At 56.4% G+C, this 26,053-nt stretch overlaps 9 protein-coding genes across 9 annotated transcripts; 5 read left to right on the plus strand and 4 right to left on the minus strand.

Moving 5' to 3' along the window:
- Window positions 1-611: 611 nt before the first annotated feature.
- On the plus strand, window positions 612-2,312 carry PHSY_001441 (predicted triglyceride lipase-cholesterol esterase; the record flags this gene model as incomplete). Its single annotated transcript, XM_012332071.1, has 1 exon — window positions 612-2,312. One exon carries the CDS (start codon window positions 612-614, stop codon window positions 2,310-2,312), a length of 1,701 nt encoding a protein of 566 aa, XP_012187461.1.
- A 472-nt stretch (window positions 2,313-2,784) lies between these two features.
- On the minus strand, window positions 2,785-5,385 carry PHSY_001442 (hypothetical protein; the record flags this gene model as incomplete). The annotated part of the gene is made up of 1 exon (XM_012332072.1): window positions 2,785-5,385. The coding sequence occupies one exon, from the start codon at window positions 5,383-5,385 to the stop codon at window positions 2,785-2,787; it is 2,601 nt and encodes an 866-aa protein (XP_012187462.1).
- A 529-nt stretch (window positions 5,386-5,914) lies between these two features.
- On the plus strand, window positions 5,915-8,791 carry PHSY_001443 (hypothetical protein; the record flags this gene model as incomplete). Its single annotated transcript, XM_012332073.1, has 1 exon — window positions 5,915-8,791. The coding sequence occupies one exon, from the start codon at window positions 5,915-5,917 to the stop codon at window positions 8,789-8,791; it is 2,877 nt and encodes a 958-aa protein (XP_012187463.1).
- A 1,363-nt stretch (window positions 8,792-10,154) lies between these two features.
- PHSY_001444 (chloride channel protein 3) lies at window positions 10,155-11,345 on the minus strand (the record flags this gene model as incomplete). Its single annotated transcript, XM_012332074.1, has 1 exon — window positions 10,155-11,345. One exon carries the CDS (start codon window positions 11,343-11,345, stop codon window positions 10,155-10,157), a length of 1,191 nt encoding a protein of 396 aa, XP_012187464.1.
- A 214-nt stretch (window positions 11,346-11,559) lies between these two features.
- On the minus strand, window positions 11,560-18,525 carry PHSY_001445 (RNA-binding protein; the record flags this gene model as incomplete). Its single annotated transcript, XM_012332075.1, has 4 exons — window positions 11,560-11,846; window positions 13,468-16,021; window positions 17,800-18,061; window positions 18,152-18,525. 4 exons carry the CDS (start codon window positions 18,523-18,525, stop codon window positions 11,560-11,562), a joined length of 3,477 nt encoding a protein of 1,158 aa, XP_012187465.1.
- A 954-nt stretch (window positions 18,526-19,479) lies between these two features.
- PHSY_001446 (hypothetical protein) lies at window positions 19,480-19,818 on the plus strand (the record flags this gene model as incomplete). The annotated part of the gene is made up of 1 exon (XM_012332076.1): window positions 19,480-19,818. One exon carries the CDS (start codon window positions 19,480-19,482, stop codon window positions 19,816-19,818), a length of 339 nt encoding a protein of 112 aa, XP_012187466.1.
- Window positions 19,819-20,578: 760 nt separating this feature from the next.
- Window positions 20,579-22,078, plus strand: PHSY_001447 (predicted flavin-binding monooxygenase; the record flags this gene model as incomplete). Its single annotated transcript, XM_012332077.1, has 1 exon — window positions 20,579-22,078. One exon carries the CDS (start codon window positions 20,579-20,581, stop codon window positions 22,076-22,078), a length of 1,500 nt encoding a protein of 499 aa, XP_012187467.1.
- Window positions 22,079-22,083: 5 nt separating this feature from the next.
- PHSY_001448 (hypothetical protein) lies at window positions 22,084-24,405 on the minus strand (the record flags this gene model as incomplete). The annotated part of the gene is made up of 1 exon (XM_012332078.1): window positions 22,084-24,405. One exon carries the CDS (start codon window positions 24,403-24,405, stop codon window positions 22,084-22,086), a length of 2,322 nt encoding a protein of 773 aa, XP_012187468.1.
- A 236-nt stretch (window positions 24,406-24,641) lies between these two features.
- On the plus strand, window positions 24,642-26,033 carry PHSY_001449 (hypothetical protein; the record flags this gene model as incomplete). Its single annotated transcript, XM_012332079.1, has 1 exon — window positions 24,642-26,033. The coding sequence occupies one exon, from the start codon at window positions 24,642-24,644 to the stop codon at window positions 26,031-26,033; it is 1,392 nt and encodes a 463-aa protein (XP_012187469.1).
- Window positions 26,034-26,053: the final 20 nt, after the last annotated feature.

Here is a 26,053-nt window from a genome sequence, read left to right on the forward strand (position 1 = left end):
AGTCGCATTGAGGACGGAAGGGCGGCGGATGGACTGAGCCAAAAAGAAAATCGGGGGATTTTCCCCGCATGTTTGGGTTGCAGCGGTTGCAGCCGTCGCTTGATTGATTTGCACAAACGCCGCCGCGGCCGCTGCTGCTGCTGCTGGTGTGCCTGGAAGACCAAGTGAAGCTCTTGCCTACTGCATTTTCTCATGTGCTTTTTTTGCTCAGGCTCCCATGCCGCAAAAACGCCAAATTCGGCGGGGCTTGAGCTGTTTGTAGGAGCGCAGGTCGCAAAGCACATGTCAGAATCGCACACTTGCTTGATGGCCGCTCTGCCGCTTGGAGAGATTCGTGCGTCTTGGAAGCTGACCTTCATCCTCATCCTCATCCCCGTCCTCCCTTGTTCATCCACAACCCTCAACCTCACCCTCATCATCCTCGACCGCGTCTCCTAGATCCTTTATCGTTCTGACGTGTTCGAGCCAGGGACCTGCTTGTTGCACAGCACGGTGGCCGCTCCATACCGTTCGACTTTGCCTTTCACCACCATCCACTCCATCCTCCTAAAAAGTCGAGCTTCCCACTCAACCGCACAGATTCCACACCCACTTGCCGACCATCCGCCAACATGTCCGGCTTCATCGATTACAGCAAGCGCCGTCGCGGTGCCCCCGATGACGCCTCAGACACCAGCAGAGGCGCACCCGCACACGCCGACGCCGCAGATTCGCTTCGTGAGCCAGAGTCTCACCGAGACCTCGAGACGGAAACCGAAACAGATGCTGCTCCGCCTCGTCGCTCCTTGAATCCTCGACGCTCCGAAGCAGAAGAAGGTCCCTTTGAGGATGCCTCCGACGACTTTGACGGTCAACCTACCAAGCCCTCTCGTCCTCCTCGTGTCGAGGTCATGAGGGATCCTGGTGCCCGCGGAGACTACCCTCACCGCGACGAAAGGCCCTTTTTCGATCCCACCTTTGGCAACTACCAGTCAGAAGCTCCGCTCGAGATGCCCTTCTTCGACCATGTCGTCGCCGATTACGGCAACTACGGAGCTTTCCAACGCTTGCGACTCAACTTCCGTCAGGCCCTCTCTTTCCTCGCCAGCACCACCGCTCTCGGTTCTGTCCTCTTCGTCGCCTACTTTGCCTACTTCAATCCTTTCAAAAAGTCTCCTCCCAAGGCAAAGGCGGATCGAGAATACGAGCGCAGGATCACTGGCGAACGCGGTTCAGGCCGTCCTGCTTACTACGCCGAGTTTTGGGGGTACCAGTGCGACGAGCACGAGATCGTCACCGAGGGTGGCTGGATCCTCAAAGCCCACCGCATCTCTGATCCCCGTCGTCCCGGCGGCGTCGGCTATCCCGTCGTCCTTCAGCACGGTATCCTCTGTAATTCGTCCCACTTTGTCGTCAACGAAGAGCGCTCCATGGCCTTCTGGCTCGTCGACCAGGGCTTCGATGTATGGATCACCAACATTCGCTCCAACTTCAAGGCTGGTCACACCGAATACGTTCGCTCCGATCCTCGCTTCTGGGCTTGGGGTCTCAAAGAACTCGCTTTCGATCTGCGCGACGTCGTTGACTACATCACCGCTGCTTCCGGCTACCCACAACTCGCTTACGTAGGTCACTCTCAGGGTGCTGGCTCCATGTACCTTGCCCTTAGTCCAGGTATCTGCCCCGAGATCGCCAACAAGCTTAGCTGCTTCGTCGCCCTCGGCCCCTCCGTTTACGCTGGCTCCGTCCTGCGAAGATTCCCCTTCTCCCTCATGCGTCAGTTCCGCTCTCGAAAGTGGTGGGGTCTCATCTTTGGTGTGCGCGAATTCATGCCCGCCATCGGCATCGCTCAAGAGTTCCTTCCCACCTTCTGGTTCGGTCACATCGCCTACGTGATTTTCGCCTTCCTCTTTGGTTTCCACGACCACAACTGGGTCTCTCGTCAGAAGCCAAAGTTTTTCCGCACCGTGCCCGTGCCGACCTCTTCCGAACTTCTCTACTGGTACATGTCCGGCTTCTCCCACCGTGGTTGCATCTTTGACCCACGCATCACCGAGCCTTGGTTCCCCAGAAACTTCCCTCCCCACTCGATTTTTTATGGAGACATCGACTACCTCGTGCTCGGCAAGCCTCTGGTACAGCGCATCCAGCGCCACGAGACCAATGTCGAGATGATCCACACGGTCGAGCTCCAAAACTACGAGCATCTCGACATGATTTTCGGTGTCGACGCTTTCCGAACCGTCTTCCCCGGCATCAAGGACACCATCTTGCAGACCATGGACCCCGAGGACATGGCTCCCGAGATGTCGGAGCGAGGTGGGCGATACTAATTCTTCCCATTTTTGGTCGTGACCCCTGCTCCCCAGCTATTCTTCGCTACGGTCTCTTCTCGCACACTCTTTTGCTTTGCCTTCTTCCACGTGTCCACTCACGCTCTCTCGTTTATACTCTTGTTGCCATCCTTGCTCATAGCGACACAGCTTCACAATTTTCTGTAATCTCTACGTTTGAACTGTTCCTGCCCATCGTCGTTCCTAGGAGTCGATTGTCTTGTGCCTTTGCTCATGCTTCTCCCAGTCCAACTATGCCGCTCACTGGATCCGGAGCAGTGGTGTGTCGCTGAATTTGATCCGAGTGATGGGGCCCTTTTGCTCAACAGTAACAACTCTGGGGAGCACGGACAATGAGGTCTCTTGCCAGTCTCACGTTTCACAAGCAAGTACATGACCATCACTACATTGGTAGGCCAACATAATTTGCATTCCACTGAGCAATATTGGACGCTGGACATGCGTGAGGAATCTAAGCATAGAACTCAGCATCTCCGACCTTGTAGCTGGTGCTGTTGGGCAAGATCGATACGGGTACAGCGCATTCCACCGTCTCGAGCTTTGTCTCTACCGCACAACCGAGTTGAGCGAGTACCTTCGCGACTGGAGCACCATGCGCGGTGGCTGATCCAGCCAAGCTGTCCAGCGCTCTCACGCCAACATGGTAGCGTGCAAATCCATCGGACGAAGTCGGCAACAGATGCGGAGGAGGTAGAAGCCTATTCTGGCGCTTCTCATCGTCCTCCGATGACACCTCGGCATCAGCTGGACCCTTGATGGCGGATACGGTGAGGAAGGACAAACGAACCAACCAATTAAGCTTGACCCCGCTCGTCACGAATTCGGGCGAGGCACCGCTCGGAATGCAGAGGCTGAAACTGGCTCTACCCTTGTCGAGGACGCTCTCGTGATGCTCGGCATGGACGATCTTTGTTGCGCGCTGCAGTCGACCCGGAGGCAGCGTGGCAATGCTGGGTTGCACCTCTTCGAACGTTTCGAGTGTGGCGCTCATGCGCGCGATACGTGCGAGCGATTGCTGGTTGTTGATGTTGATGACGCCAGTGATGGTCTCTCCGAGTCGATAGCGAGATCTGACGAGCGTGAGGACGGCGGCTACTTTGCCGTCTTTGGAAATGTCGTACGTGACTTTGCTGGATGTTCGTGCCAATGCTTCTACAGCCGCTTTGCAGGAGCTGCTAGCCTGACTCATCGATGTCACGCTCGAGAAGCCGATCTCGGGCAGAGGAGAAGACGCGCCGTCAGACGCCTTGCTGATGAGCAGCTGCTTGGTGTAGTCCTGCAAGTCTTTCCTCTGAATCTGCGGGCCTGTGTTGATTGCCCCCTTCACCCTGGATCGGTCATTTTGCGTAACAGACTTAGAAGCCTCCCCTTCCTGACCCACAACAGTGACCGAAGCCTCCTCCTTGGTGAGAATGACAGGGTTCATGAGGTCGAAGAAGGGGCGAAAGCCGGATGCACCAACATGATTGTAGACGCGAATGGGTATGGAGATGAGTCGACTCGTTTGCGCACGAGTCGAGGCGGCGGAAGGGTTTGACCTGTTTGTCCCAAGAGTGAGAATGTATTTGAGCCGGATGGCTTTGCCGTGATAAGAAGGAGGTACATCGACTGGCAAAGGAAGCCTGAACTGGAAAGTCTTGCTCTCTCCCGGCAGAAGGTTGAGGTCGACGGCAACGATGCTGGGCGGCGTGGAGAAAGTGGGGATGCTTCGACTCTGGAGGGTGCGATCCTGAGCATCTTGAAGGGTGGAGCCGGAGCGACGATGCAGTTGTGAGCGCGAAGCAAAGGGGCTGCGCAAGTAGCTGCTCCAACTGGAAGGAGCTGGTTGACCATCAGATGTCTGCCCGAGATCGCCACCGCCGAGAATTCTGGGAGTGCCAGGCAGAGAGTGCGGAGAAGCATTGGCTCCTGTCAAGTCACCATAGGCAAGTCTCCGTCTAAGATTCTCAAAGTCGCTGGGTTTGATGAGACTCTCGTCGATCTCTATTGTGCCTGCGATCTGGGCAAAGGACCACAAAATCTTTTCGGAGCCTGAAACCAGGAGGTCAGGGGGCGGATAGATGGGACTGTGACTTGGTGTTCTGGAAACTGAGGCGCGACGCTTCGACTGGGACCAATCTGTGATGGACTCTCGAAAGACGCTCTCCATGGAGTCGTTGCGTCCCGCAGCGTAAAAGCTTGAAGTGGCATTGTGCTCGTTTTGGGATGTGATCCAGGCGTTGGGAGTGGCGGAGGTGGGCGAGGGAGCTGGTGATGGCGAGTCGAGCTCGAAAGCTTCTGTGAGATCCTCTGCTTGTACTTGCGCGACGGATTTCTTGCGCGAATGAGAATGATGTGGCGAAATAGGAGCGGAGGGTGTTCTCTTGTTAGCCAAGCCAGGAAGGGAGGAGACTCTTGAAGGAGGATTGGGTGAGAAGCGATCTGATTCAGTGCGAGCAGGGGCGGGCGATGGCTTGTTGGAGGTGGATTCTGGGCGAGAAGGATAGCCGAGACCAAGATCGGATCTGTTGCGTGGAGTCGGGAAGGAAGTGGACTTGGTGGATCGATGCGCGGGTTTGGAGCTGGCGAGGGTGCTGGAGACGGACCACGGGTGTACGGAGGAAGAGGTTGAGCCGGAGGGCAAGCTCTTGCCGATCAAATTTTTGCGATCGGGGAGAACATCGCCATTGAGTTGCCGAAGGAGCTTGTTTGATCGTGCTGAACCTGACGAGGCTGCTGTAGCAGATTGAGATTGGTCATGATCTCGACCCAAGGCTCTCACATCGACGCTGCGTGACTTGGAATGCGTGGGTATGGAGGAGACGACGCGGCGTGCTCCTAGCTTGTCATCCGGAGAAGGTCGGTGGGGCGAGTCAAATGCAGCTGCCGTGGACTTGATGGGGGTCGAGGGCGCCCATTCCGACTGTTGGAGCGGCTGTGTATGAGGTACGCGTGGATTCGTGTTTGTGAAGGTGATGTGGCAGACAAAGTCTTCTCCGGCAAAGAAGGAGGATTGCAAAGGACGGATGGAGACCTTGAGCGAAGAGTGGTGCCGGCCCACGTCTCCGGACATGGTGTGCGATCGATGCTACCACGAGTGGTGCGGGTATATGTTGAGTATGCTGGTGGAAGGGCTTCAAGATGCATTCTCAGAGGATTGAATGGATTGCATTCAGGGTCTCCGAGCCTCACGCACTCGCACAAGCCAGCGTCCGGTTTTCTGTTCGCAGTGTCATTTGACGTCAATGTAACACTTTTGAAAATCGATCAAGCAACGCGCTCTCGAGACGCGTACAGAGCAGTGTACCGCCCTGACTAATTTTGCTGATCATTTTCTCCACTTTGAGATCATCCGTGACGGTGTGACAGGTGCGAGTGCGAAAGCGAGTCGCAAGCGCAAGACACTCACAGCGCCGCGACTGAGCAGCGAGAAGAGGGCGTCATTGTGCTACTCTGCATGCTGTGCAACGTGACATTCTTGCTTCTCGCCCACCTCGACCCTCTCTCTTGATCCCACTTCTTTGGAAACCACTCTCACGGCCCTGGAAGAGCTGGTGCACGGGACACGCATCGCGAGCACAACCCACACGCTTCATTTCACTATGCCGCCCAAAAAATCCGCGACGCTCCTCCCAAAGGGCCAGGCGTCGCTCTCCAACTTCTTTGGCGGCAAGGGCGCCGGTTCAAGTCCAGCCTCATCTCAGGACAGACCCACCACCACCACAACCATGAAGAGCTCGCCATCTGCCACGTCCTCCAAGTACTTTGCATCAAAACCCGACACCTCCTCATCCCGCCGCTCTGCCACCGCAACCAAAGCAGATCCAATGATCATCGACGACTCGGACGACGACAGCCTCGATTTGAAGCCCGCTTCCCGGTCGAAGCCAAAAGCAAATGCAGCCAGCTCCACGCGCACAACGCCTACCAAGACGCCGACCAAGCGCAAAGCAGAAAACCATTCCGACGACGACGATTTCGTGGATACTCGAAAGTCTAGACGTGGCGACCATGACGACGACGACGACGACGACGACGACTTTGCTCCAGCACCCAAGAGACCTGCAACTACTACGTCCAGAGCCAAAGCCAGTGCTGCTTCACACCCGCCTCGTCGCGCCGCAGCCAATGCCAAGTCCATCAAGATCGATGATTCCGACGACGACGACGACCGAGATGACTTTGTCGAGCCAAAGAAGTCCGCTTCCAACGGCAGCGCCAAGAAGGCGTCTCCTGCAAAGCCAGCTCCAGCTAAGAAGGCGGCCAAGCAGGATGACGACTTTGAACCCGCAGACACCGCCCCGGCAGCCGACAAGAAACCCAACTGGAGGGAAATGGCTGCTCGTCGTGCTGCCGGCCCAGCCAATCCTGGCTCCAAGGAGATTCCTCAGGGCCAACCCAACTGTCTTGCCGGCCTCACTCTAGTCTTCACCGGGGAGCTCGAGTCCATCAGTCGTGACGAAGCTTCCGACCTCGCAAAACGATACGGTGCACGCATCACCGGCGCTCCCTCCTCCAAGACCTCGTACGTCATCGTCGGAGAGGGTGCCGGCCCCAAAAAGCTCGAGTCGATCAAGAAGAACAAGATCGAGACGCTCAACGAGGACCAATTCCTCGAGCTCATCCGTACACGCGGTGCTGGCCAGCTCGACGAAAAGACAAAACAAAAGATCAAGGCCGAAGAGGAAAAGATCAAAGAGGTCGCCAAGAGCATGGGTCTGCCCAAGGATGCCAACATCAAGCCCGCCGATCTCTCCAACATGCTCTGGACCACCAAGTATGCTCCGACTCAGATGAAGGACCTCGTAGGCAACAAGGCTGCCGTTGATAAGCTGGCTGGTTGGCTCAAAGCTTGGCCCGCTTCGTACCGCTCCAACTTCAAGAAGCCCGGCCCGCTCGGCATGAACGTCTATCGTGCTGTTCTCATCTCGGGTCCACCCGGTATCGGCAAGACCACTTCGGCGCACCTCGTCGCCAAGATGGAAGGCTATTCGCCGCTCGAGTTCAACGCCAGCGACGCACGAAGCAAAAAGCTCATTGAGGGCATGCTTCAGGATACCATCAATAACAAATCGCTCGACAGCTGGTACAGCACCGTCACAAGCTCCGCGTCCTCGTCCACCGATCTGCCTCGCATCCACGAGCGCACCGTTTTGATCATGGACGAAGTCGACGGCATGTCCGGCGGCGATCGCGGTGGTGTAGGTGCCATCAACGCGCTCATCAAAAAGACAAAGGTACCCATCATCTGCATCTGCAACGACCGACGCAACCAAAAGATGCGCCCCTTCGAGCACACCACCTTCAACCTCACCTTCCGTAAACCCGATGCCAACCAGGTCAAATCGCGCATGCTGTCGATCGCCTTCAAGGAGAAGCTCAAGATCCCCGGCGAAGTCATGGCCCAACTCATCGAGGCTGCGCAGAGTGACATTCGATCGGTGATCAACATGCTCAGCACGTGGAAGCTTTCCAACGACACTATGGATTTCGACGAGTCCAAAGCGCTGGGGGCCGAGAACGCCAAAACGGGACTCTCTACGCCGTTTTCGCTGTACAGCGATCTGTCGGCTCCGGGCATGTTTAACGCGAACTCGAAGAAGACGCTGAACGACAAGGCGGATTTGTACTTTCAGGATCATTCCTTCGTGCCGCTCATGGTTGCCGAGAACTATGTCAAGGCTAGGCCGGTGTTGGCGTCCAAGGAGGTGGGCGGCAAGCAGCAGTTGAAGCACCTGGAGTTGCTGAGGAGGGCGTCGGAGAGTATTTCGGACGGAGATCTGGTGGATCGTATGATCCACGGAGGCGAGCAGCATTGGAGTCTGATGCCGTTGCATGCGATCGCGTCCTCCGTTCGGCCGTGTTCTTTTATTTACGGAGGCACGGAAGGCGGCTTCCCGAGCTTCCCGGCGTGGCTGGGGCAGAACAGCAAGCAGCAGAGGCTGACGAGGGCGGTGGTGGATCTGCAGGCCAAGATGCGGTTGGTGTGCAGTGGATCTCGCAACGATCTGCGGCAGCACTATCTGCCGAGCATGTGGGGGATGTTGATCCGGCCGTTGGTGGAGAAGGGCGGGGATGGGGTGGAGGAGGTGATTGGGTTGATGGACGAATACTATTTGGGGGTGGAGGATAGAGAGGTGATTTTGGAACTGGGGTTGGAGCCGAACAACGCCGATGTCTGGGCGAAAAAGGTTCCTAGCGCGGTCAAGAGTGGGTTTACGAGGAAGTACAATGCGGCGAGTCACCCGATCGCGTTCAACAAGGCGGATGTCGGGGTAGCGAAGGTGAAAGTGGCCAAGGGCGAGGTGCCGGATTTGGAGGATGTGGTGGAGGAAGAGGAGGAGGTGGCGGCGGATGAGGAGGAGGACAACAACAAGGAGGATGGCGATGATTTGAGCAAGGATAAGCTGGTCAAGAAGCCCAAGGCGGGGGCAGCAAAGGGGAAGGGCAAGGCGGCGGTGGGTGGTAAGAAGAAGTGAATGCGGAGGAGAGACGACGTGTTGGCCCTCTTTGAAGGTGATGAATGACGATATTGTTTTTCGATTTGAACATGTGTGTTGTTGATGGTGGATTGTGATGAGAGGGCAGCGGCTAGTCAGTCGAGCAAGCCACAGATCTTGGCAAAAAGGCCGATCGTACCGGACGAAAGCAAATTGAACGATTGCAAGAGAGTAAGCGAGAGCAAGACAGCGAGGGGAAGGGGCGACGATGAGAAGCAGCATGTTGTATACGACATGTAATAAGATCTACAGCAAGGATCGCGCGTGCCGGATTTCTACAGACAACTGGTCCCAAAGTGACAAGATGAAATTCAGTGCTCTCCAGGCTTGCGTCTCTTGACTCGGAGCAAACATACTTACTGTTTTTAAGCAGACAGAACGAGTGCATATCAAATACAAGGTTTGGATGTGGGCGGATGCAACAATGTTCTGAACAAGCAGGAATCCGGAGGTCACAAGGAAAGCAATTTGGCGCACGGCGCGCAACACGCCACATACAGTATCGACGCACGAGGGATGCTGTTTCCCAGATCAGACAACATGGGACGATTGCAAGATGAAAGCACAAGGATAAACAGAACAAAAAGCGATGAGAAAGCAAGCATCCATGTGCTGTACAAGAAGGACACGTGACGATGGAGCAAAGGAAACAAGGTGAGCCCAAGCAGTGGTCACCCGGCATTCACAAAAGAGTCTCAGCAAGCGATATCCATCCATGCGTTGAAGCAGCGCGGCACAGAAATTACACACACACACACGACAGACCCAAGAGAAGCTGTTTCCAAGCAGACAACATGGACGATTGCAAGATGAAAGCACGATGAATCAACCAGACAGCAATGAGAGAGAAATCGTACCAGAGAATACGAAAATCGGCTGAGCACAGAAGTTGCACACAGATCGACACTCAAGGTATGCTAATTTCCAACGAGGATAGAAACGAACAATTGCAGTGAAAACACAGGAGAACGAGAGAAACAGCAGGCATGCATGTACAAGAGAACGGAAACAGAGCAAAAGCCAAAGGTGCAAAGAGGTGAGCAGAAAAGTTACTGGGTGCGAGAGCATGCGAACGAAAGTCTGGATGAGCGGGTGCAGAAGTGCGGGAGCGGATACGAGAAGCAATGAAGGGGGATGCAAGAGAGGGGACGCAAAAGAAAGGATGTGGGGCATGTAAGAGTTGCAGAACAAGATCCGGGGTGATGGTGTTGAAGAAAGGTGCGCGTGAACAAACGGAGTGTCTATATAGTTGGGAAGGACGTGTTGAAGAGTCTTGGAGGTTATAGCAGAGTCGATGACCGACGATGGGTGAAGAATGTCCTCCAGCTTTCCACTTGCAAAATCACTCCTCCTCCCTAACCTCGACCAGCTGAAACTCCACCAGCCCATCCCTCCTGGCCGTCTCGGCCACGGCCAACCTGCCAAACGCCACCAATTCCGGCATTCCACTGGATAGAGTCGGCCACGCCTTGACCACGCAACCCTCTTCCCTGCCAACATCAATCTGCCTGGCCTGGATCTCGTCCTGCTCGGTGATACGCTTCCACAATCTGGGACAATCGCTCCTCAAGCGTTTCGTCAACAGATCGCTCGCCTGCACCGCCAACCTGTCGCTCCGCTCCAGATCCTCCATCTGTCTCTTCAACATGCCGCCCACCTCTTGCATCTCGATCGCTTTGTCCTGCACCTTGCTCAGCAGCAACTCGGAATCATGCCTGTGCAGCTTCCTCAGCACGGCAGCCTCGACCAACCTACACACCGCCAAGAGCACGTCCTTCCCCGCCAGCCCTTTCACCGCATTGGAGGTGTACCTGAGCAAGCCGAATAGACTGGACCAGTTCTTGGCGATGCACCGGCCACACTCGGCATCGTCCAGCCAAAAAGATTGACAGAACAAGAGCACCGAGTCGAGCTGCTGGCAGGCGGAAAGCAGGCATGGGATCGGGTGAGTGTCGGAGAGGTGTTTGAGGTGTCTTGCTGCGTCGCGGTATCGGACGGCTAGGGAGGAAGGTCGTTTACGCTTGGGCGAGGACGGTGGACTAGGCAGTTGCCAACTAGAGTCCGCTGGGAGTGAGATCAGCAGCGTTTGTCGACGCAGGATCTCTTCTCGGGATAGCATCTTTGGCGCCCTCGGTTTGACGAGCATGCCGTTCCACGTGTTGACCTCCAACAGGCTCCCGCCCTTGGCGCCACCAGCAACATGTCCTACACTACTACCGTTGACCAGCAGGTCCGGTGGTGTGCGTAGACTGCTTGCACTGCTGGAAGCGCTGCCGCATGAAGCGGGCGACGGATGTGACGAGCTAGAGTAGTATGGCGATGGAGAAGGGGACGGTTGATGACGATGATGTGACGTTTTGTAGGATGTAGATGAGGAGGAGGAAGCTGACGAAGAAGAAGGTTTGGAGTGACGGTTTGGGACGCGAGAGCTGGAAGCCGACGCGGGAGGAATGCACTGAATGGGCGGAGCAGGTAGGGGATGACGAAGGTTTATTGGCGGTGCGGAAAGGGAGGGTGAGCGTGATGGCGGCATCGATGTGCGCGATGGACGAGTGGTCATCTTGCGGCAGTGGCGGTTGTCATATGGAGCGAAGAAATGATCAATCTAGATGCGAAAGGTAGATAACGGGAGATACGAGCAGAGGAGAACAGATGCGAGCGGATACGTGGTGCTGATGTACGAATAGATGCAAAAGAAGCGTTGACTTGAAAGTGAGTCGAGAGAGGTTGCGTGCAAGATGCTTTGTTCAACGACGGAAGACCTTGTGTTCGATCGTGACCGCGTCGAGGAGTCGTAAGTTGTCGGTCGAGAAGGTGTCGTCGACGTCGTCTGTTCCGGCTCCAAGTGGGGGCGTCGTAGACGGCGGCGGCGCAATGAAACGTTTTGCAGCGACAACCGGCGATGTCTCTTTCTGCAGTGCTTCGCTGTGTAAGGCCCTTCTACTGTTTCGCTGCTGACCGAACCGACGGTCGATACGATGCAAGCTGCCGTCTCGATGTAGCAGCTCAAGTGGTGGTGGACGGAGGATCGCTTCTTCGAGGGTGTTGAATCGGAACTACGCCGACCTGTGCTTCACACGAAAGGCGGAGCTTCAGGCGCACAGTAGTAGCCTTTTACAGAATCAACTCAGAGTGAGCCCACATCACACACACACACAGGTTTTGACTTCTCGGCTAAGTTAAATCAGACGTTACAGATCGCTGCAGGGCCACCACAAGAATCGGATAGAGCGCCGAACAGCCAAAAAAGCGAAATTGTGTGCAACTCTGAAACACAACCCGCGCGGAACACGGGCAACACCCGAACCGGGCTTGTGCGGGTAACAGGTACAGGCACGGCTGGGCTACCAAGCAGCCAAGGCGCGGGATTCTCCCACCCGACAACTGCGACACGCCCGGCTTTACGCACACCCACACACCCACACACAACATTTCTTTCGTCTTGTGTCGGTTTCCCGCGGTGTGATGACAGCGGGAAGGAGAAGTGGATTCTTGTGTAGCTACAACCCGTGATACAACTTTTACCAGTTGGAGTGCGGTGCTATGGTTCGGGTGGACAACGGCCCGCGCAGGTGGTTGGGTTCACAAGTCCACCTTCACACCAAACCTCCCCCACACACACAGCTTTACCACCCTCTCTGCACCGCAACCCACTCTCTTTCTTCTGTCAAACACACACAGACACACACGAAAACACTCCGATTCGAAGAATGTTGACAGCAAGAAATATGACTTTTGCTGCTGTTTTTTTTTGGTAAGGGTCGTTGATGGAATGCCGATAAAGTTCAGGCGCTGTGTGTGATGATGCATGCACGTTGGGCCCCTTGCATGATGATGGCCGCATAACCTATGTGCCCGTCCAGCAGGACTTTCTTCTCTCTCCGATCCGATCGCACACTATCAACCACATCGTGCCGATCTCAGGAACCCCCTCCACTCATCTTCTTCTGCATCAGCCAGCCTACTTCCTCTCGACACCACGTAGCAGCGACATCATTGCAAGTCGACAAACCCGTTCTATACTCAACCACTCCCGTTCCAATCCCTCACAGACCCTCACGTCGGCACACGAGTTTCAACCCATCTCTTCTCTGTTCAAGCCGCGCCAAAAATCCACCCCGAAAAATGCAACACCATAAATTCCCCCTCATCCTCCTCCAATCTCCTTCATTCTACACACACCACACCTCTTTAGGAAACATATAATAAACAACGGCGTCTTTCCACCGTATCGAACCTTCATGAATGTGTGAGAATTGTACAGATGTGTGTGCGTGTGTTTGTGTATATAGTCGAAAAAGAGTCGTATCGCTGATCAGGTCATCAGTAGCTTCCATATCCAGCACCGTTGGCTCCTCCACCTCCCCCACCACTCGCACTACCACCGAAACCTCCCGCGGGGGAAGCACCTCGTCCACCAGGCTGCATACCCATCGGCGGAGGCAGACCACCACCGAACCCACCCGCATATCCGCCTGCCTGTCCAAAGTTCGGCGGAGGCAGGTTGTGAGCACCACCACCACCTGCAGAACCGTGTCGACCTGCACCCGGTCCACCGTACATCTGGTGCTGCTGATGCTGATGATGACCCATATGAGCTGGTGGCGCATGATGCATGTGATGGTGAGGAGGAGGAGGCCCATACGCGTTCATACCCATGTATCCACCACCCCTTCCACCTCTGTCTCCACCGCCACCACCACCGCCAGCCATAGCCGCCATAGCATGCAGCTGCTGCTGGTGGGCAGCGTGGAGCACCGAATACGGCACCCCGTTCGGCGGTCCCAGATCCAGATTGTCGCGCTGCAGCTTGCTCTGGATCCGCTTGCCGTACGGCGTGTTGCGGATCACCGGCAGGATGGGTCGGATGCACTCCACCAGTCGCATCCGCTGCACCGGATCCGCATAATCCAAGCTGGTCTGCACCACGTAGTTGGCAAACGAATCGCGCAGCAGCTTCTCCAGCCGCGTGCGGTTGAGCAGCTCCTCGATCAGCTGCTTGCGCACGCCAGGCTCCGAGACGCGGATGCACTTTTCGATCACGTTGCTGCTAAACTTTTGCACCGAAAGCAGGCACACGTTGCCCACAAACTGGCGCACCACCGCATCCGTGAACCGCGGGATGCTCAGGTCCAGCACGTACTGCACCACATAATTTCCGAACGCGTCCTGAACCAACGTCAGCGCATTGTACGTGATCTCGGCCACCAGCTGCACGCGCTGCGCCTCAGATGCGTGGTCGATGCATCGCTGAAGCACGCAGCAACCGTGTCGGTGCGTCGCCACCTCGACGCAGTGCGCGGCCACGGCGTTGTAGATAAACTGATTGTCCTCGGCTCCAAGCCTGTTGAGACACTTCTGCACCACATGGTTGCCGTTGAGATCCTTGATGAGCGTCACCACATTCATCGAGAGCGCCACGATGATCGAGTGGATCTGACGCGGCGTAGAGAGGAAATCGATCATCTTTTGCACCGCGCGCGTACCGTGCATGTTGAGCGAGATGGTGACCAGCTCCGACGCCACGAGCTCCACGATGAGGTTCCGCTGCTCGTCGGTGCAGTACTCGAGCATCTTTTGGCACAAGTAGTTGCCGAACGGATCCGTCATGAGCTCGGCAAAGTGGGTAAACGTTTCGGAAAAGATCATGTCGCGGTGCGCAGGGTTGCTCTCCTCGAGCTTCTTCTGAAGGAAGCGACAGCCGTGCTGGTCCTTGCACAGCGCAAAGATGTCTCCCTGCAGGTCTTCGAGCTGCGTGGTAGCGTCCAGCTCGCCTTTGCGCGCATGCTTGACGAGGGCGGGGCCGCCTCCGCCGAGCTTGGCATTTTCGTCGGCACCCACCATGCCCATCGAGTACTTGTCGGTGGGGAAGAGCGAGCCTGGCACGTTGGCACCGGCGGTCGGGTTGAAGGCATCGTAGTAGCCGGACGAGGGTCGACTTCCGCGGCGTGCCTCGACGGCGCCAGCATCAAAGTTGCTGGGCGAGTAGGTCCCGAAACGGCTGGGACTCTCGCTGCCGGACGAAGCGCTCGAAAAGGCGCCAAGGTTGAAGCTGGGGAAAGCGGCTCCTCCCGCCCCACCGGCGGCGGCGGCGGCGGCGGCGGCAGCAGCAGCAGCGGCCATGTTCTGGTTCTTGAGGTTAGCGGTGGCGGCAGGGATCGAGACGGCGGTGTTGACAAAGCGCGAGCCACCTCCCGAACGCCCGACATCGCCACTGAGCCCACCGAGGCCAGGCGAAGGCGAGGCAGGGCCGCTGGGCTGTCGAGATACGACGCCGGCAAAAGTGGTAGCACCGATCGCAGGCGACGATCGGCCAGTCTGCGAGAGACGCGGCGAGGGTGAAGGCAGAGGGAAAGCGCTGGGCTGACGTCCGACACTGCTGCCGAAGGAGGCGGCCATGTTGGGCGTGCCAGGCCCAGGGGGAGGCGACTTGCCCGCGACCGAGCCACGCAAGGATGATGCAGAGGTATCGGCGGCGTCGCCAGCCGCATCGGTGGTGGTGGTGCTGTTGGCGTTGGCACCGCCGAATTTGGGCCAGTCAGCATCACGAGAGGCATTCTGGGCTTCGGCATCGCGGCGGACGAGGACGGGGAACTGGTCGTCGTTTGCCTTGAGGTTGTACTTCTTGACGAAAGCAGAATCTTCGTTGTCCAGCTCGTCGTCAAAGAGAAACTGCTCATTGAAGACGGGCGTTAAGTTTTCGCCCTTTTCGTTGGCACCGACTTTGGCTGCGATGGACATGGCACCGACGGCCGAGGCGAGCTCGTCTGCCGAGCGCTTAGGTTGAGAGGATTGTTCGTTGGGCGGCGTGGCGGGCGCAGAGGCAGCGGCGGTATTGGAGGAAGAACGCTGGGAGAGGAGAGTCTGCTCTTCTTCGCGCTGCTGCTTCTCCAAGAGGGCCATCTGCTGCTCGAAAGCCTTTTGGTGCATGGCGCGCTGCTTTTCGTGCTCCAACCTCTTTCGTTCGATGCGAGCCTGTATGTCGGCTTCCGAGGCGTCGTCGGCGTCGGCTGGTTTGTGAACAGGCGAGTGGGACGACGAGGTGACGGCAGTCTCGGAGCCCGACGGTGGCACGATTGAATGGGCAGACTCGGAGAGCGAGACGGAACCTGGATTGGACTCGACGGCAGTGGTGGCGCTGGTGTCGGGACCGGAGCTAGCCTGTTCTTGAGACGACATGATGAGCAGCGCAGCTATGCTCTGCAGCGCCTAAAAATGGTAGGGCGCCGGTAGGAGAAGCTGTTTCTGAGAAGGAGCGGGGAACGAAGTGCGAGCTTGACCGAATCGATTGGATGGTCAGGAGATCGCGACTTGTTGGTGTCTGCTGAGGTGTCGATCGGTTGGAAGAGGATCGTCTAATGCTTGTCGTGATGAGCTTGTTTGTGCTGCAAAGGTGGTGTTACAAGATTGTACAAGGTATGCAAAGAGACGAGACTGGAGAGCGTGACGGGTGAAGGAGATGTGCAGAGCAACGTCAGCATTGCGTGGGCTTTTGAGAGCCGAATCGGAACAAAGCATGACGGGAGGAAGACTTACAATGCGATGGTTATACTGGTGATCAGATGCAGAGGTCCATGCGCGAGAAGTGATGCAATCGGAAGTAGAGCTGCTGGTGGTGTACAGCTTGGCCGATGGTCGACGCAGGAAGGTATGAGCGCAAGAAGTGACGATGACGATGATGATGAAGTAGTGGTACAGTGGTGTATGATCGGAGAAAGATGCGCGAGACCAGATTGATTGGTTCGTCGGAGCAGCAACTTGTATGCTAGGACGAAGGAGGTTGTTGGTAGGGTGCAACGTAAACTCGGCTTCCACAGTATCTCTTCCGAATCCTGATTGAGAATGAGGAAAGGGAGGAAGGGATAAGTATCGGACAGAGCTTGCTACTAGGTTGCAAGAGAGAGAGAGAGAGGAGCGATGGGGAGAGGAGAGAAGAGAGGGAAAGGAAGGGCGAGATGATGGTTGTGGTTGTACGTTGGTGGAGGAGGAAGAGTCACTCGAAACGCACTTGCAAATTGACAGCCACACGCCGGCACACTTGCAAGCCAGGCACAGACCCGCCGCCAATCGGCCCATCGACCGAGTGACAGGGACACACACACACACACACACACACACGTTCACACCAAAATTTGTGTGCGACTGACTGACTGAGCGACCGCAGCTCGAAACCCTTTTTTTTCGCTTTTCTTTCTCACTTTCCAAAGTCACACTTTCGATTGATTTCAAAAGAAAAGCAAAGCAACACTCTTTGAGGCACATCTTCTCATCACCCCGTGCCCTTTCCCACGATGATCCACACACGCACGCTCGCACGCACACCTTGCCACTGCGGAGGACTCGACCCTGATGCGTCGTCACACCGTTCGTTCGGCTATGGCGATCCACTCAGCAGACTCCAAGCGGCGAGAGCAACACCTGGCTTCGCGTGTTGTAATAATAGCTTCCACTCGACTCGTCCGGGTCAAAATCGGCGAAATTCGCGGTGCAATCGATGTTTGTAACACTCTTGTGTCGAGCTTGATCACATCGACCCAACCGAAAGAGGTTAGTCAGTGCCTGTGCCTGTGAACATGCGCATCGCGGTGGGTTCGTTGTTTGCACGTCCCCACACAATGTATCGCACGCGGACTACTCGATGTGAAAGCGCACGAAAAGGTCGACACTACATGGACCGCTTTGCTCAAGATTTGTGCAAGATCACTCGTTTCGCTTGCAGAAACGTGCAGCAGACATTTTCGACAGCTTTAACATCACTTGAAACCGAACATTTCCTTCGACACGTTCTTCTTGCCGGCAGCTGATCGCGATTTTGTAGAATGGTGCATCGGCGCGATTTGGATCTTACGCTCTGTCAAGGGGGTTGCTGTACTCTCAACACGGTATATCCTATCACTCTCAACACGGTACTATACAATCAGTTCCATACAGACTAACGTGAAACAGACATTACATGCGAGCCTGTGACATTTGGTTCACTTTGTCACCTCGTCGTCAAACTGCTTGTAGCGAGTCGGATAGCCGAGCAACCAACCACCGATGATGCGACCAAACACAATGTTGATCGTCCTTCCGATAGGCCACAGCAATCCGAACGAACGCAGTAGACCGGAGAAGGGAAGAGGTGGTACGAGGATCACATCGGCATCGTCGAGGAAGCGGAGCATCTGGAACGGATTGGGTCCCTTTCCTGCCATGGTACGCGAGCTGAGGTAGCCGTAAAAGTTGTGCACAAAGTCTTCGTCGAAACTGCCATCGTACAAGAGACACATCAAGCGCAGAACAAGGTCAGCACATCAGAAGAGGACACAAGCAAAGCTCAGAAAAGTCGTGACTTACCCAGGGTTAGGACCGCCACGAACGGTGATGTGAACATGCAAATCCTTGCCGCTCTCCGGATCAGACCAAAAGGTATGCGGTCGATAGGGTGGGATGTTGACCTTCTCCCCCGCCTGCAGCTTGCCCTGCTTACCATCGATGAGGTAGCACAGCGTGCCTTGCTTGACGTCGAACGTCTCGGCTTGGTAGAGGTGAATGTGGTAAGGTGGCGTAGCAGTGCTGTTCCTGCCTACGCCCGAGTGTGGATCCTTGGCACGAAAAATCTGACCAGAGGTGAACGAGTCCTTGGTTTCCGAGACAAAGTAGGTCTTGAGCGCCCCATCGAAAAAGTGCCACGTGCCGTCCGAATCGACTTTGGGTCGTACCACTGCCATGGTCGTGCGAGCTGGCCGGTGGAGATCGTTGAGATGTGTCTTGTCGTTGTAAGTGCGATGGGATGGGAAGGTGCGACTAGTATCCGCCTTTTGAGGAAGCCGTTGACGTAGGACGAAGGACGGTCGCAGAGAAAGAGGGGGCAAGTATGAGGATTGCGAGGGAAGCGCCAAGAAGGGGTCAGACTAATAAAGGGTCTCTCGCTCGCTATTGCCGCTCTCGTCGTGACCATTCGAGACGGCTTGCTAGAAGAAAGTCAGACACTCCGCGGCTGGCGTGCACAAGCGCAATCATGCATCAGAAGCGAAGCTAGAGCGGCATTGGCCCGTGCCAGAGACATGATACCAGAACCACTTTTTTTTGGTTTTATTTTCATCTTTCGTGCTTCTGGTGCTGTATAGACAGCCATCTCATCCTGAACAGCTGTCAGCCGCTCCATTGTTCTTAGTTGCGCCGAGGAGGTCGATTTATCTTGGCGACCAACGACATGCCACACAGCAGGTCCATTTTGCAACCTCTAGCCAAGGTCGGCTCTGTACCGGCTCGCCTTGGGGAGTGCGGCGACCTCTCGCGACGGACACAGCAACCAGTGTGGCGAGCCGCATCTGCTGATGGGACTGTGTAGGCGCCGTTGACAGCCATGTTTGACAGGATGTACACCCGAGATGACGGACTGTGCCGACAGATTGTGTGCAGTCAACAGCCTTCGAGAGCGCGAGCGGATAAGATCCCGTAGAGCGCTATCGGCTGTGTCCGCGGACCGGATCCTGTCCACGCGTTTTTTCACCGATTACGCTGCTCGCCATCCTCCTTGACTGTCTGCCTCTCTGGCTCACCTTGCTCGCTTATCTCGAGCAGCGACAACCCCCACCGTCACTTGATCACCGGTCGACGTCCGCCCGGCATGATGGCAGTGCTCGTGCCTTATCTACTTTCCAAAAGTCACACAAGCGTCGATGCTGCATGATGAAAGCAGACAGCCCACATGTGACCTTGTGTTCAGCCAGCAGAGAGTCGCAGGGCACAAGTCCCACGTAGGTTACGCCGAGAGCGATTCTCCTGGCTCAGCATCAAGGTACCACATACTGACTCTGAGCCAGAACGGTGCTCGAGTGAGCTCATTTAGAGGAACGAAGAGCTCGACCGAGGTGTTCCGACACGGCACCGCAGCAACCGGCTCCGGAAGGCACAAGAGATGGAATGAAGCCACGATGATTGACAACAAGCTCGACATGAACAGAACCTCGGTGCTTGGAAGCTCAGGCTCAAGCTCACAGCTGATCAACGTGTTGTGATGCAGGCGGACGTCGAATTCATCATCAGCTCTACAAGGGAACGAGAGAAACGGCAGTGCTGCTATTGGCTAGTCTGAGCAATCTGCTTTCCCCGCACTCGTTGTCGCTTGCAGCACGGCCATCTGGGCCAGACGAGCGGGCGACAAGGAAAGCTAAATCGGAAAATCCAAGGGTCCTTGCTTCTTCCTGCATGAAACGCGCCAAACACACTGCTCCACTGCCTTGCGTCGGGAAACAAGCTATCAGCGCCAAAGAAGCATGCCAACTGATAAGCAAGCGAAACCGTGCCGCGACAGCTCTTTCTTGTGTTGCAGCAGCGCAGCACAGCACGACCAAACTCGGTGTCGGTGTGCTTTGCTTTCATATCGCTCTCGAGGCGAACGTCGGATCTCGTGGCCGGCAGAGTGCGCGGACTCTGCACGAACCTCGCTCTTTCTTCCATCACCGCTCAGGTGAATTGCCGAGGACAGCGACCTTGGTTCAATATACCTGGCTCACTCCCAACTCGACTCTCGACACCTTCGACCTCGCTTCTTGTCCGCCCACCACCTCACCGCACCTCGCTCCTTGGCGTGTCTCCTCTGCTCACTTTCCCGGTCCGGACGCCAAAGCCTTTCTATATAGCCGCCGCTCCATCTTGCTCCGGCCTTCACCCTTTTGCTCCCTCCCAAGCTTGTGCTCGAAACTTTGACAGCACCTCGATCGACTAGACAATCGCTCCCTCGTATCCTTTCCTTCTTCTGCTCCGTCTCGCTCCACCATGAAGGTCGCCATCGTAGGAGCTGGCTTTGCCGGCATCTCCACCGCCAAGTACCTCAAGCAGTACGGCCACGATGTCACCGTCTTTGAAGCCTGCGACGACCTCGGCGGCGTCTGGTCCAAATCCCGTCGCTACCCCGGTCTCGCCACTCAGAACTCCAAGGAGACCTACAGCCTCTCGGACATGAACATGCCTCGTCACTACCCTACCTGGCCCGCCGCCCAGCAGGTGCAGGACTACCTCGACGCCTACACCGACAAGCACGATCTGCGTCCGCTCATGCAGTTCGGCACCCGCGTCGAACGCGCCGATCCCATACAAGACGGTTGGGAGATCACCACCAAGAAAGGCGCTTCAACGCAAACGCATCGTTTCCAACACCTCGTCGTCGCCACCGGTACATTCTCGCGCGGCAAGATTCCGGATTACAAGGGGCAGGACGAGTTCAAAGCGGCAGGCGGTCACATTTGTCACTCTTCCGACCTCGGCTTGGATCCGCAAACCATCGCGGGCAAGGACGTCATCGTCGTAGGCTACGGAAAGAGCTCCTGCGATGTCGCCAACGCCGTCTCTGCCAATGCCAAGAGCACAACGCTGGTGGCACGTCGTTTGATCTGGAAGTTGCCTCGCATGATCCGTGGCATTCCGTACCAGTATCTGCTCCTCACGCGTCTCGGCGAATCCCTGTTCGAGTACATCACACCGTCCGCTTTCGAGAGATGGTTCAACTCCGGTTCCGGTCGATTCATCCGCAACGGGATGCTCAACTCTCTCCAGTGGGTCGTTACCGGACAGCTCAAACTCGCCCATCTCGGTCTCGTACCCGAAGGTCCGTTCGAAGAAATCGCACGTAGCACCATCTCTCTCTCCACCGAAGGACTCTACAAGAACATCGAAGCAGGCAAGGTTTCAGTCCGAAGAGACGCTGAGATTGAGCTTCTCACTACATCCGATTCGGGTAAACCCGTTGCTGTTCTCAAAGACGGTTCGGAGGTACCCTGCGATCTGGTAGTGTGCGCAACGGGGTTCCACCAGGACGTACCTTTCCTCCCCGTCAACATCCAGAAGAAATTCCTCGATGAAAACGACAACTTCCTGCTGCACAAACACATCCTTCCCATCGGCGTACCCAACCTCACGTTCAACGGCTACAACTCCTCCCTCTTCTGTCCTACTTCTTCGGAAGCTGCTGCGCTGTGGATCTCCGCCCACCTCGCTGGCTTAACGCATCTACCACCAGAAGACGAAATGCTGGAAGAAGCAAAGTTCAAATTGGCATGGTTGGATGCAAGAAGCAACGGAAAACACGCCCACGGAACAAACCTCGTCCCCTTCAGCCTCCACAGCATCGACGATACCCTCACCGATATCGACCTCCACCTCTCGACCTGGTCGACCATTCGTCAGTGGTTGCTACCCGTGAGACCGAGCGATTACGCTACCCTGGGGGCACAGCTCGGTAGCAGAATCGATGCAGCAGCGCAGAAGCAAAAAAGTTAAAAGAACTAACGATGTACACTCTTGCTAGGTGCACTTAAGCCGATCAAATGTTCTCTGATCCACTTGCGTCTGACTTCCGGTGCGTGTTTGAACGCTTTGAACCTCGCATCTTGACGAAGCACTGCTTCGATCTCCGCTAAATCGACTTTCCGTGCCATTTCCACCAACGACACCTCCCCATCTTCCTCTCCCTCCTCTCCTTCTTCTTTCTCGTGATCTGCAGTGGTTTGGGAGCAAGACTTTCGCAGTCTACCCCAAAAGTCAACGAATGAGCTTTCGTGGAGCATCTGTTTGAACTCCTTTTCCGCTGTGGATTGTCGTTGTGCATTCCACGCCTCGAACGCTGTGCGAAGTTTGGAAGCATCTTGACGATATATGTTCAGGCCGGGGGAGGAAAGGTCTGGATCCTCCCGTGTGCGCGAGAGGATGTCGTCCGGGTGCGTGTCGAGCGAGGGAGCGTAGCGAGCGAATATGCGACCGAGTTTGGAGGATTCGTGATCGAGCAATCGGGAACGATGTTCGGAGAACAACTGGCGTTTGTCCGAATCCGTCAGGGAGGGATGCGAGAACCGCGGGTCGGGGGTTATGAGGGGGAGGGATGAATCGTAGTCGAGGTGCGGAGAGGGGATGGCGTCGAGGAGCAGTTGGCGGAAGGAGAGGAGCGAGTCGGCGCGCGAGGCGGAGAGGTAGGCGGAGCGGTTGACGCGCGAGAGACGGGAGCGTTCGAGCGAGACGGCGGTCTGGCGGGCGGAGAGGGCGCTTTCGAGCGCGAGTTGTTTGGCCCTTGCTTTCGCTTCCTTGTCGTCTTGCGCTGGAGTGGACGTATCTGGGTGAGGTTGAGCCGATTGAGATGGACGCACCTCGCCCTTGGCCCACTCGCGGAACAGCTCGAACCTCCTGGTCGAGCTTCCCACCGCATCATACCTCTCATCCTCGACCAACCCGGGCGTTCTTTTCGCCTGCATCCACACCTCCATCACCCCATCCTTCTCCGCTCCAGCAGCCGCCACCTTACCCCGATAGTTTCCAGGCACCTTGTCCGACAGCAACTCCAAAAACCCTCGCTCCGCCTTCTTTGCCGCCAACCTCTTGGCTTCGCCCAACTCGACCAGATGCGTCTTGAACAGCTTCTCCCTGTCCGCATCCGCTCTCCCGTAACGAGTGTAGCGAGGATCGCGAGAGAATTTTGAGCTGAAATCGGCGAATCTTGTTCGTGTGGACGTGACTTGTTGCTTGAGCAGGGTGCGGAAGGACGATTCTGCAGAGGTGGAGAATGGGTTCGAGTTCGCAGAGGAGGAAAAGGAGGGCAAGTTTGATTTGTCAGACGAGGCAGCTTTGGAGGCGCGCTTCTCTCGGATGCGAAGCTTGCACCATTCGTTGAATACGTCTTCGCGGGCGGAGATGGGGAGGGAGAGGAAGGTCGGGTGGGTGGAGAAGAGCGGCAGCGAGTGGTCGTAGGGTGCCATGGGATTGATCGGATGGGAGGTGTTGAGGGAGGTGAGGTGGGCGAGGAAGGCGAGCTTTTGATCTTCGAGGGTTGTGGAAGGTGCGACGATGTCGGCTACGGCGGATGGCAGGGACGTGCCTTCTGCTTCTGCTTCTGCCTCAGCTTCTGCTGCCATCTGTTCGGCAATCTGTCGTTGCCACTCTTGGTCGTCGTCGTCGTCGTCGTCGTGGTTCTCGGGTGCTTCGACGGTGCTCTGCTGGGTGCCGTCTGCGTGGGCTCCAGCGATACTCGTAGTGCTATCATCCCTTAGACCAACGAGTCCCCCCTCCTGGTCATCATCCTCCTCGTCCTCGATCTCCTCTTCCCCTTCCTCGTCCTCTTCCCCTTCCTCCTCCTCACCGTCCTCATCCTCACCATCTGGTCGCGCCCTCTTACTTGCATCGAATTCAGTAATCGGCACACCTTCCTCCAACTTCCTCTTCCTCTCCCTTTTCTCCCTCTTCACTCTCTCCCTCTCCGCCCTCTCCTCGTCGTCCCTTTGCTTCCTCAATCTTTCCTCCTTCTCCCTCTCCTCCTCCTCGACCTTCTTCAAGGCGCTCGCCACTTCCTGCGGTGGTAGCCATTCACTTGTCTTCGTGTCCGGATGAAAATAAAACACATTATCCTTGTTCGTCGTCACCTTGAACCACCCAGAGGTGTTTGGCACGAGCGTCTTCGAGACTGGCTTTTCGCGTTTCGGCGGTTTGGGTCTGGGAAGGGTGTAGGTGCTGACGCCGGACGTGGAGTCGTGGTAGTAGGCCCGACCGGCTGGGCTGATGTGAGAGGTCCAGCCGGGTGGCAGGGGTGCCGTTGAGGGCCCGGCGGGGTTGCTGTCACCCATCTGCGCAAACGTGATGAGCTTGAATGGATGAAGGATGTTGCACAGGAGTTCGACGGGAAAGTGTCGAGAAGAAGGTCGAAGTGTCGGGATTCGGTCACAACTTTTTCTAGAGACGCGGTTAAGAAAGATGAAAATCCTCCACACGAAAGCGTGATGGTTGCGGAGGTGCATATTTGATAGTTCACCATCACTACCATCCCCAAGCTACGTTGGCGATCGGAGAGGGCAGTGTCAAGATGGCGACGATCGGTCCCCAGCTTCCTGCGAGCGCGCCGAGACGCTCCAGATCTGGATCAGACTCCGAGTCTTCTCGCTCATCGTTCGCCTCTTCCTCCTCATCGCGGTCTGCCTCACCATCCAGATCTGACGCTTCTTCCCGACAGCAACCACGATGCGCCGTCGCCGGACCTCACTTGCCCTCCAACTTCACCCGCTCTCGGACCAGATCACCATCAGCCGCGCCTTCAGAGACCGTCTCATCAGATGACGAAGCCGGGCCATCCGTCGGTCCAACACTCCCCACCCACGCTTCCTCCTCGCAGAACAACGGCCTCAGCGAAGGCGCCAGACTCTTCCTAGAGCGAGAAGCGCGCAAGCAAGCAGCAGAAGACGAGGCGAAGCTGGCGGCGGAGAAAGCCGCCAACTCTCGACCCGAATGGATGCTGCTTCCACCTTCGCTGTCGAATGCGTCGTCGTTGCAGGCGGTGGCAGGAGATCCGCTGAATCTCAAGTCACGAGGATTTGCACAGACTACACCGAGGGTGTCTGCCCGCGGAGGCGGTGCGGCTGCGGAGGATGCTGATACGAGCGTCTGGACGGAGACGCCAGAGGAGAGGTTGAAGAGGATGCAGGACGAGGTTTCGGGTGTCAAGGGCAAGACTGCAACGGGCTTGAGCGACAAGGAGAGGTTGAAGAGGGAGAGGCAGACGAGGAGGGATCGAGATATTGCCAAAGCAGTCGCGGATGGGAGGAGCGGGAAGAAGAGTTTAGTTGAAGAGCATAATGAGAGGAGGAGGCGGGAGTTGAGGGACAAACGGGAGGATGACGCACGAGAAGAGAGGAGAAGGGAGAAGCGGAGAAAGCGAGATGACGACGACGACAGAGGAGAGAAAGGAGCTTCTCGACACAGCCGCAATGACGACCGAGACCGTCGGCGGCGTCACCGATCGCGATCAAGGTCGAGGTCGAGGTCGCCAGATGCGCGTCACAAAGCCAAAGATCGACACGAACGAGGACATCGCCATCGGAGTTCCCGACAAGACGATCCACACCGTTCTCACGGGAGCTCACGCCACAAACGTTCGGATGCTTCCGACGACGAAGAAGAACAACGGCGACGGGAAAGGAGAAAGCGAAAAGACCCGCACCGGTCTCGCGACAAGGATCGAGACGGGCGAAAGGAGAGCGATCGAGACCGTGAGAAGGAGCGCAAGAGCCACAAGTCACGCAAGCAGAGGGAGGAGGAAGACGTTCGTTCTGGCAAAGCGGCAGCTCCGATGATCTGGGATCGCGATGCAGCACTCAGTGTCGGAGGAAGACTGATGGACGAGGCTAAGCGAGGAAAGATGATGGCCGACGCCAATTCTCTAGGTGACCGGTTTGGCAGTGGTTCTCGACGGTTTTTGTAGTCTCCAACATCGCAGTCAGA

Source organism: Pseudozyma hubeiensis (genome assembly GCF_000403515.1).
Source record: "Pseudozyma hubeiensis SY62 DNA, scaffold: PHS15, whole genome shotgun sequence".
Classification (NCBI taxonomy): domain Eukaryota; kingdom Fungi; phylum Basidiomycota; class Ustilaginomycetes; order Ustilaginales; family Ustilaginaceae; genus Pseudozyma; species Pseudozyma hubeiensis.